Here is an 11,546-nt window from a genome sequence, read left to right as displayed (position 1 = left end):
TTTACCATTTACAATAATGTTAAGATGCTTTTAATTTCTTGAACATGCATAGATAGGCTCATTAGTCTCGTTGAAAATTTTATATATACAACTCTTTACACGACTATATTTTAAATGAGATATATTTTGATAAAATAAATTATAAAAATAATATTATTTATACAAAAATATCTTTATTTTAAAATAATATCGTATAAAAAATTCTAAAAAAAATAATATGTGTATCATTAGTGAAGTCTTATATGCCATCTTTTATATTATAAATAATTTATATAAGTTTTAAATAGACAACCATCGTACAATATTTTGTCAAAAAATAGATTTTATATTAAAAAAGTGTAAAAATAACCTATTTTTCATTAATGAAATCTATTTTTTTATAAAAAATTTGAACGAAATTTGTATATTAATTACTTCCTTTATATATCTTCCTACCTCTTTTGACCGCAATACTAGACTTGTTGCTGTTGTCCCTCCAATAGAATGCTGATGCACCACAATAATGCAACGTTCTTTGCCACTCTTTCAAGCAATCCATTTCTAGATCTGTTTGATACAACCACCAACCAAAACTAGTCTCTCTTTTTAGCTTTGGGGCTAGATTAATAATTGACTGAAACTTTTTCATATTTCTTCTGATCTTGAAAATGATCTTTCTACCTTTTATCCGATTTGATTTTGAATGTCACCTAATAAAGTGAAAGTACGGTTTTCTTGTCTCTCTTGAATGCTTATGATGCCACTTTGGCTGCTTGTGTTAAAAAGACCCAAAACAGAGGCATAATCATCACAAGTTTGAAGTTTGCATGAGACCTTTCTTTTTCTTTTTTTTTTCTTTTTTTTTAACAGACATATTATAGATATATTTAACATTTACAAAATATAATAGCCAACAAAACTAGAGGTCTCAACATTCATTTTAAACCAGCAAATAGAACACAAAACATAAGTAAAAGAATAGAGATTTGGGATTAATGACTTTATCTCAACCCATTTCTCACAAAAGAAAGCCGCTTAAAACGGTTTTGATATGTACTAAAAACATATTGTATACTACAACTAGAAGTCACATTAAAGTGATGTGTGCTGCATTTCGCTAGTCTGAACTGGTTGCTGGAGACTTTCACTACCTATTTCCCACGATCATTGGTTAAGAAAAATAAGAATATAAGAAGATAGCAAATTGGAGATGAACCGAATCGCTGATGGATGATCGCCCATGCAACACACTAGGAGAGTAGAGGATGGTCAGGTCTGAGGAATCCGAGATCACTAGCCCTGAAAATGCCGTGTGTGGCAGCAGCAGCAAGAACTCCTCGATGTGGCAGCGCATGAATCTCACGCACGACCTCTTTTTCTAGCTTTAAAAAAAAGTTTTGCTATTCATCATTCTCACACACCATATTTATTTTTATTTTTTTAATTTCTTTTTTTTATTCTTTTTAAACTAATTGAATTTATTTATTCTATCTATCATCCATATATTACACATTTGATAAGAGAAAATAATAATAATAATAATAATAATAATAATAATAATAATAAATGTGGTGTGTAATATATAAAAATGATGAATAATTTTTTTTTAAAAAAAACGTATTAATTTAATGAATATCTATATACACACGTTGTAAAGCATAAATACTTTTTCGACAAAAGCTAAACATTAGTTAGATCGATCCGCGTACAAACACTTTTTAAAATTCTGTTTTAAATATAAAAAATAAATGACGTGAAATTTGAAATTCAAGTGAAAAAAAGAAATTGATATTTTTATTAAATCTAATTTATATTAAAAAAATTATAATTTAATATATCATATTTTATTGCGATAAACTTTTTGGAAGAAAAAAAAAAAAAAAAAGACTGAGAGATAAGGACAGCACAGCTGCAGAAAATGCACGTGGGACATATAATCCACAACAAGTGTAATACAGCAATTGTTGTCTTCTTCTGAATACCAAACTGAGCTTTCCTCTCTGTCGTTTTTAATTTTTTTTCTGTTCAATCTTTTGTTATGTCGTTTGACTGGTATTAATGCAGAGCTGGAATTGGAGGGAATTTAAAAGCCTCCTGACCACAAGATGACGTTGTTCTTTTATAGCAATGGAAAAAGGCAGATGTACAATATCTCATCTCTACAAGGATGAGCTGCCAATCCTTTTCCTACTTCCACTTCTACAATCAGCTTTGCTATACATAAGTCAGCATTCATCCCACATTTCATATTTGACAAATTTTTTTTTTTATAGTGTGAAATTTAGAGTAATAAATGGTAACAGATAAGAAGATTAATTCTTCTATAATATTGCACACAACTAATCAATGTTTGAATTTAATACCATGCAATAGTATTGTGCTAAGTAAAATAACTTCATATGGTTCATTACCAAGAAAGAAACAATTGGAGATTTTAATTCACATATTATTCATAACCAAGAAAGATATGAAAAAAGGGACAATATAGTTCACTTTTGAATTATAAGGTGCTTTATACTTTATATGCTCTTTTTTAGGGTTGTGCATCCGGATCTTATTCTTCTGGTCAAATTTAGAACTCTGAAAATATGGTTCATTGGAATAGTACCCGAATTATGCACCCACCCCTATCTAGATGCCGGTATGATTATATTATGCGACGACGTAGTTTTGACATTTTATAAATAGCTCAACTTACAAATGAAATGACATCATTTTGATCTTAGAAACAAAATCGTTTTGTGTTTTGTAGCTCTCATCTTTAGAATTGTTGTTTGACAAATTTAGATATTCAGTTACAGTCTGAATAATTGAATAATAAGGTTTTTATAACCGAGTAAAGACTGGTACTAACCTAAGTTTATTATTTATTTAATTCTATAACTTATTTAATAAATTTAGTTATTCTATGGCATTGCATTAGGGGTGGCAATTTATGACACAACCCGTGAACCAAACATAAACACGATACGAAATTACCGAATTTGTGTTTGATGTTAACGGGTTCTAATCAAAACGGGTTAACCCATTAAGACATGATTTATAAACAGGTCAACTCGCTTAATCCAAAATCAATCCATTTTGACCAATTTAAATTTTATTTCAAAATTATAATTTTATTATAAAATTATAATTTTATTATTGTTTAATTGTAATATTAGTATTTCTCAGTATGCTTATGTTTTGATTATTGAAATTGTAATTCTAGACCTATGCTCATATTTGTTATCGTAGGGTTTGTAATATTCATTTTATTATATATTAAGATTTAGCAAATATTGATAGTTTTTTGTTAGTACATTGTCATTTTTTTTAAAGATATTGTGGCTACTAAGAATTATAGATTTTAACTTTTATGTGAAATTATATTAATTGAGTCAAATGTGTTATGCATGTTAGCTCAATCCATTCACATGAAATGTGTTTAAATAAGTTGTGTCGTATTTACCTATTTTAAATTAATTATTAAACGAATCAAAATAAGTAACACGACGCGATTCATTATCTAAATGGGTCATATTAGAATTTGACACATTTAGTTTAATGGGTTGGGTTCGAATTAACTTATATAGTATAATATTCATTATTAGACACGATACGAACACATGAATTGCCACCCCTACATTGCACCCGTCTATGACTAATGTGGATGTATGTACAAAAAACTGGCTCTCATAATTCTCTAAATAAAACACTCAAGGATTGAGATAATAAATATTGATATATCTATTACATTATAGTAAAAAAATTATTAAAAAGAATAATATTAGATATAGTTAGGTCTGTTCATCCGGGTTGGGTTTTTTCCCGGCCTGGTCTTATCCGAGTTCCGGCCGGTACCCATATAAAAAAACCTGGGTACACCCAATCTTCTTCTTTTTTTTTTTTTTCTCGGTTTACAACTTTCTCACATCCTTCAATTCACTCTCTTTTAACATCGACCATTTTGAAACATACACTCCTTTGTATTTTGTTAAAATGCAAAATTAGTTACTTGAGAGAACACCAAGCAGCTTGTTACTGCTTCTCCTACTCCTCCTTCAATTGCAACAATTTCCTTCACCCTACTATCATCAATCTCAAGTATTTTCAATTGCTCGAGACAACTTATGACTGAGGTTTGAAAGAAACTTTTTATGAAAAAATATTCATGTAGGTTTTGATTTTAAAATAAAATTAAAAAAAAAACCGGGTGTAACTTGGAACCCGAGTTTTGGATTTTTAAAAATCGGTTTCAATCTGGGTTTTAGCCTGGGCTTGACTCGGGTTAACCCGATCTAAGTTCTGGCCCGATTTTGAAACCCGAGTTCTGATTTGGGTAAACCCATGTTTTCGAGCCGAAATCCAAATGAACAGTTTTAGATGTAGTTTTAAAATGTATAAGTTATGCACGCTCATTTTAAAACATAAAAAAATAAAACTCACTATTAAAAATTAAATTCTTTCATATGAATTTCAAATTTGAGAAATGATATTTGTATTTCTAAAGTGTGCAAGTCTTGAGAATCTTTTTAAAAAAATAGATAAATTTAAGACCTATATGAAAAAGTTATATTTTTAATAATAGATTCTATTTATTTTAGACAATGCGCAAGACTTGAAGAACTTGAAACTATATATAAATTTATTATTCGTATTTATTCAATTTTGTAAAAAATAGGCGCCTAGATTAGTTGTAAATTTCCATACAGCATGGAGAGAGGATTAGTGTGGGCCCTAATATTGATGTATGCTACAGCTGGCCTCAAGTCCATTAACCTTCCTAGAAATGGGTGAGATAGAGCTCACGGAAAAACGATGTGATCATCCATACACGATAATAATACTACGACACCATTCTTATATCTGGAAGACTGCAACTAAACTAAAGTAAGCTCAGCAATTATCCCCATAGTCTGTGACTGTGGCAGTGCAATATATTGAAAAAAAAAAAAAAAGCAAGAGCCTCGACTTCGAGAGAGGGAGAGAGTCCGCATTGACTTCCGAATTTGGGCTTTTTTATATTTTCATTTACTTCATTTGTTTTTTGTTGCGTCGGGATTGGGGAATGAGTGTTTTTGTTTTAGGAATATCATGACTCGTGGCCTTTTGTAGATCATACTTACTGCTGGTTTGAACCGTGGTGCTTGTTTCAATGGTAAAGAAGATGGTTTTGTTGGGTTCTAATGCCTGTCCTCTCTGAATCTGTGAGTTCTTCTACCATTTTCTTCTCTCCTTTTTTTTTTTTTTTTTTTCCCTTTAATTGTGAGGGGTGTCTGTTTAATCACCCAAAGTTTATGTCTTCTGGGTTGGTCTTGCATACCCATCGTTTATCTTCTATATTTGTCTCTGTTTATCAGTAATTATATTCTGGGGCAGTTTGGCTGCTTAGAAAATTAGAAGGAAAGATATTGGACGTGGTAATTATGCACTGTACCAATTTTTCTCATCATTTCCTGTGTTTTCTCTGTAATGGGACAAAATTTTGTTTCTTGTTTTTAGCTGTAAGTAACTACGGCTATCATTCTTGCCGTTCTGATCTCTTACTCTGGAGGGCATTTTCTGTATTTGTGTGTTTTGTCTTCTGGTGCATTACAGTTTCAACTAGATCCGAAATACTTCTTTTTTTCTGTTCTGTTTTTAATTATGTTGAATTTGGTTATTTGAGAGCTCATTTGGTAACGAGAAATTGGTGAACTTCATTAGAACTACACGCTATTATTAGGTTTTAATTTATTACGAGTTTATATGTTTGTGGTTTAAAATTTTCATTTGCCCTCACCATATGGAATATGGAGAAGTGGAGGTCTTTTTATTTTATTTTATTTTTTGGTTTAACCTCTACCCCTCTCTGCCTTTATCAATTGTCCTTGAAGAAACTGATCCATAACTAACTATCTAGGAGTGAAGTCAACTTCGTTTTGTTCTTTGATAGATAAAATAAATAAAGTCAACTTCTTTGATGCATATAGTTTCTAACGTGTTTACAACTCTACAGAATATCAGTCCTTTAATTTTGATTTCCTAAAATATGCATTACTAGCATTTAGTGGTTTCATCCAGCAAAAAAATACATACAACAGAGAAGAAACTAAATTTGACAAATTGACAGTATATACACTTATCGGTGAATGTCAATTTGACAAGGAGAGAGTTTAAACAAACGATTAGTGTGACGCTGAAAAGAATGTCTGAAGTTGTAGGATCAGTCCAGAAAGAATCAGAATCTGGGAGCCTTGATGCTTGATATTGTTGTTCCAATTTGTTAGTTGGGTACTTGACTTCAAGGTAAAACAATGATGAAAGCTGTTTCAAACAAACGGTTCCATGAAGTGATTGTTGATGAAAACTAGAAAAAAGTTGGCTTTTAATTTTTCTTTAACCAAATCCTTGAAAGTTCCTTTCCATGTTCAGCAAGAGTTCCAGTTCAACTTGTTTTATAATACTGACCAAGTTTTCATGGTATAAAGTTTCTTTTTGTATCAGACCCATCACTCCCTCTGTCACTGCCTCCTAATATTTTGGTGGATGGATTTCTTCTATTTGCATGTCTACGCCCTGATATTCCATCTGTGGTTTCCCCTTGTTCTTCTTCTGAGAGCATAACTTGTCATCTAGCATGAAACAGCGATCTGCTCTGACTGGGACCTTCTATTAAAAAATTAGCATTCGACCTTCTTGTATTAGCTTTTGATTTCTGCACTTGCTAGATTTTTTTGCCTGTTGTTGTTCCCCATGTTTTTTCTATTCCTTGGTTATCTTTTAGAAAATATTTTCTACATACGTGGAAATAACCAAGAGAAATATCTGCATTAGATAAGATTAATTCCTAAACACCATATAAAGCTGGCTCTGAACCAAAACCTTCCTCCATGTTATGAATACTTGATCACTTTCAAGGAAACTGTAATTTTCTTGAGCTACATTAGTAAGTTTTAATTTTGAAGAACTAGTCACATTATCTTGAAAAATACAAACAACATGATTTAGTTGTATCAGAGTTGTTGAACTGCAAAAGAGGCAGCCATAGCTTATATTGCATAACTGCATTCTTATGACACCTTCTCGGGTTGTCTTTCTCTGTTTTCTTGTTGTTTTCATTAGTATTGTTTTTTATTGATCATATATCTTAAAATAAACGGGCTAATGTTTGCATAGTTACCCATATGCACAGGTTGGAGAAAGTCATCAACTGATTTCTGTTTTGACTATTGAAGAAACATGAAGTTTGGATCAAAGAAAGGATGGAAATCCATTATGCCTCTTCGTTTGAAAAGAAAATCAGCCACTCGGTTTTGTGTGTCTCGTGTGAAAAGCAAATCTGCCACCCAATTTCGTATGTTCCCCAAGGTGAAGTCAACTAGCTATGGTCCGGGCAATACACCAGTCTATCTCAATGTTTATGACTTGACACCCATGAATGGTTATGTTTATTGGGCAGGCCTTGGTATATTTCATTCTGGTGTGGAAGGTAAGCTTAGGCACTTTTATGTTTTTGCATCTATTTTAGAACTGCCAAGATTATGTTTTTGCATCTGATGCAATTCTATTGGCATTGGTGGGGCATAGCATTAAGGTCACTAACGACGGAAGGATTATCGATTCAAAATGGAAACCCAAGGATCAACTTTATGACTCTTAAAACCTTACAAGTTCTTTGCCATAAGTGCAAAATGAAGGGACGAAGGATGGTAGATGGCTATCGAAATAGAAACTAAATGAGAGAAATGTTTTTAATATGAATCTTGTTGAGAAACTAGGAATTGAAGATATTCATAATACATGCTGGGTGGATACCTAATTTGCTGACTGAAGGATGCATGTGGTCTAGTTAAAGTTGAAATTACAACTAAAATCATAACTGGGATGGGAGGCAGGATTGGAGTCCTGCTTTCAATTTTAAGCGGTTCCCCTCATTCTTCTTCTTAATTCAGAAAATGGGGAAAGTAAGATATCACTATGATAGAACTGGAGATGTGGTGCAACTAGTGGTTAGAAATAATATACTTCCATTTTTTTTCTTGATTCTTATTGATTATTGACAATTGATCTCCACTTATTAAGGTTGATGTTCTGAGGGGATTCTGGCAATCACCTTTTCCCCAAAACACAACAGGTAGCACTGATCTTTCTATCCTATTATGAAAGTTCGGAAGATTAGAGAAAATGATAATTAAAAAAACTGAGGTATTGTGATGGACAATGAACTTGCATTTTGAGATGTTTCTCTCACTCTTATAATGTGGCATTTCCCGACTGCCGTTCATTATTGCTTACACCATCCAAACTTATCCAGAAACCAAGGGAAGATAGATAAGCTTTTGTTCACTTAATGCAATGAGATAGGGATCCACCAGATTTACTAGGGGCAGTTCTTGTGCATCGAACAGCGGCATAGGTAGTAAGTTTTAAAGAAAGTAGCATATGAACGCTGTACTTAGTTACTCTCTCCTCTTTTTATTACCGTTTGGTTATGAAATGAAGCCCATGATTTTCTGATAGCCCCAACTGCACTCTACAGTTCACAATGTAGAATATGCGTTTGGAGCTCATGACTACCCTACAAGTGGGGTTTTTGAGGTTGAACCCCGGCAGTGCCCAGGCTTCAAGTTCAGGAAGTCAATATTCATTGGGACCACGTGCTTGGATCCTATTCAGGTGAGAAAGTTCATGGAGCGCCACTCAGCGAGCTACAATGGCGATACCTATCACCTAATTGCCAAGAACTGCAATCATTTCTGCAAGGACGTATGTTACAAGCTCACAGGAAAACCAATTCCAAAATGGGTGAATCGACTGGCAAAAATAGGTACTTTTTCTTTATTCCAATTCTGACACATTGTTTTAGTGATTGATTTCACACTACTTGCACTGAGTTTTGTGCAAAATATTATTTTAAACATTTTGGATTAAAAAATACTTCCCTGTACCCCCAGAAATTGAAGCTTTCTACATTCTCATCCATACTTGTTCTGCTACCTATCCAATCAAAAGGTGGTAGATTTTTTCATAAATGACCGTATAAATGTTTTTAGTAGAAGTTATAATGAAAAATTTTGCTATTTTGACCCTGAAGATGCAGACATCATAATTAATTTCAACATGGTAACTTCTCTATTAAAATTGTCATCTTCTTGCTGGACAACTTTTGCTTCTTGTTGCTTGCTACTCTAGATTCCGAGGGGCCTTTTATTTTTCTAAGGTATTTACTTCTAGTTGGTGAGGCTCAAAAATTTGTCATATGCCATGATGAATATGTAATTTTTTAATCATTTTTTTCTTACTTTATGGTAGGTTCAATATGCAATTGGGTACTCCCTGAAGCCCTCAAGATATCTGCTGTGAGGCATGACCCTAGTTACCAACTCTATGATAGCGAGAAGAAGAGGCTAACTGGTGCCTTCAGCTGCCTATCTTCCATCTCCATGCGCCAAAAGCAATTGTCAACATCTTCATTGTTTCTACAATCACCCTTGAAAGGATGTTTACCACCATGGGAATTGAGAAGGTCTCACAACGGTTCCTTCAAAGAAAGGTGAGAAATTGCTTGAAAAGTATGCAATCAATGGATGTTTTTAGTACATTGAACGGCTTAGCTTGTTAAGGGAAAATTCGTTTTTTCTGCCAGCCCTTAAAAGGTGTGCTGCCCTTTAGTTTTCTTTTGAATTTAGTACAGTTGTGAGGTGATGCTTCTCCTCGTTGTAAACATTGATCTGCTGTCAAAAACACTAAGAAGAAACCGTATATGCCAAAGCATTGCCCTCCTTTAGTATCTTGGTTTTTTGGGTACTTCTGTTGTCTATGGCAGATCTTTTCAAAGTTCACATGGATTCTCGGTATGCAACTAATCTCTTACTGCTTTTAAGTTTGTTTTTCAGCTTGGTAATAAAATGTGACGTCTGTGATATTTCACCCTTTTTTTTTTTTTTCCCCTAATTGTTACTTTTAACTGGAAAGTGGGAACAATGAAGTCTCTTTTCTCTCACCTCCCTCTTACAAATGAGTGGTAAAAAAAGAGAGATTTCAAGCATTAATCTTAGCCTTGAAGGTTGCTCTATAAGACTTTTCTCCAACTGATTGTATCATGTTGGGATTAGCTGATTATCAAAGGCTAATTTGAAGTATAACAGCAAAAGTAAACAAAAGAAAATTCGACAATCACACAAAGAACACCATGATTTAAGTGGTTCGGCTCAATGTGAGCTTACGTCCACTGGCGGAATCGGTTTCAATGAATTTACTATCAACAAAAATGGAGTACAAGAGATCAATCATAAAATCCCCATCCCCAAAGCTCCAAATACACCCAAGGAACTCTCTCTCTCTCTCTCTCTCTCTCTCTCTCTCTCTATATATATATATATATATCATATCATACAGCTGCTTCAAAGTTAATAATACATTAAGAGTAGCATGTATTTATAGTCCACAATGCAAGAAGCCCTAAACACGGATATTCACTCGAGCGGCGTGTCGAGCGGTACTCGAGCGAACATTAGGACTTGCGTTGGGGCTCGAGCTGAATGTCTAGCAACAAACGTGCGAACTCTCAAATTGACACTTGCATGAGTTGACTGTCGAACAACTGATAAGCAAACTCTCAGGTCGAGGCTTTGCTCGAGCAACAGAGACACCGCTTGAGCAGAGACACCGCTTGAGCGAACAATCTGTAGAGGGGCATTTTCAACAGGATTCAAGCCATCTCTCAACATATCATCCATTAGATACATATCATCCATTAGATACAAATCAATCCCTGAGTAGGTTTTGTCATTGAAAACACAATTGAGTTTGGTTCTTTTCAAAATAATAAGGTAGCTAGGTAGACCCGATACGTGGTAAATGGCAGCGCAATTCCACCGCCCATCAACATGCAACACCTGATTCAAAAGGGTTGGTTGGTTTCTGTCAAAACCCATTACCAATTGAAGGAAAGAAATTATTTAAGATCAAGTTGTTTATTAGTAACACATGCTCGGGAGCGAAGAAAGAAATCAACGCCAGTTTATCACGGTCCATAAGATTCGTTGGAACTGAGAGCTCTTCCTCTCCATCAATCATTTCTCTGTAAAGAAGTTCAATGGGTTTGAATAGACGGGCCATAAAAAGTGCTTTTGTTGCTGTCGGAATCGGATTCTTTGTTGTGTAATTGACGTCGAAAGAAAGCAAGCAAATGTGTTATCTTTTGGGTTTGCTTGTCTGAGGGGACGAGTCTTTTGCACGTAATTTGGGTATACAAATGGGTGTAGTTCTTGACATTTTTATTTCAAGCACATAATCATTTGAAAAGATGGATACAACATGTAAATTTTGTAATATTAAATATTATCTTATGAACAATGTAAACAATGACATTAAATACTTGAAATCCACATCTTGTCTGTTTCTTTGAATTGTAAAAAGTACTTGAAAAGATAAATGTGGAATTTTTATTTTTATTTTCTACATTTTTTTAAGACGATAAGAAAATTAAAACTTCAAAATATTTTTCAGTTGGATTTCGTATAGGGACGTAAATGAGTCAAGTTCGAGCGAGTAACGAGTCGTGAAGCCTTGTTCGTTTAATTTTTATTTAAACATGAGTTGAG

General features: G+C 33.4%; 1 protein-coding gene across 2 annotated transcripts; it reads left to right on the top strand.

Moving 5' to 3' along the window:
* The first annotated feature begins 4,838 nt into the window (after positions 1–4,838).
* LOC121243261 (deSI-like protein At4g17486) lies at positions 4,839–9,730 on the top strand. Of its 2 annotated transcripts, none has more exons than XM_041141363.1 (4): positions 4,839–5,165; positions 7,117–7,429; positions 8,480–8,767; positions 9,253–9,730. In XM_041141363.1, the coding sequence occupies exons 2-4, from the start codon at positions 7,180–7,182 to the stop codon at positions 9,495–9,497; spliced, it is 783 nt and encodes a 260-aa protein (XP_040997297.1). In that variant the 5' UTR covers positions 4,839–5,165; positions 7,117–7,179; the 3' UTR covers positions 9,498–9,730. The 2 variants fall into 2 exon arrangements, with proteins under 2 accessions (XP_040997297.1, XP_040997296.1); XM_041141362.1 differs by having other exon boundaries at positions 4,840–5,165; positions 7,133–7,429.
* The last annotated feature ends 1,816 nt before the right edge of the window (positions 9,731–11,546 follow it).

The sequence above is a fragment of the Juglans microcarpa x Juglans regia genome, chromosome 8D (assembly GCF_004785595.1).
Source record: "Juglans microcarpa x Juglans regia isolate MS1-56 chromosome 8D, Jm3101_v1.0, whole genome shotgun sequence".
Taxonomy (NCBI): domain Eukaryota; kingdom Viridiplantae; phylum Streptophyta; class Magnoliopsida; order Fagales; family Juglandaceae; genus Juglans; species Juglans microcarpa x Juglans regia.
Note: the sequence above shows the minus strand (reverse complement) of the source record. Positions and strands in the feature narration are given on the sequence as shown.

What these genes read in the sequence shown, in the direction of transcription:
- LOC121243261 (XM_041141363.1), top strand. Translation starts at nt 7,180, where the DNA reads ATGAAGTTTGGATCAAAGAAAGGATGGAAATCCATTATGCCTCTTCGT. An exon ending in ATTTCATTCTGGTGTGGAAG is followed by an intron (nt 7,430 to 8,479) that starts GTAAGCTTAGGC and finishes TGCACTCTACAG; the next exon opens with TTCACAATGTAGAATATGCG. An exon ending in GAATCGACTGGCAAAAATAG is followed by an intron (nt 8,768 to 9,252) that starts GTACTTTTTCTT and finishes ACTTTATGGTAG; the next exon opens with GTTCAATATGCAATTGGGTA.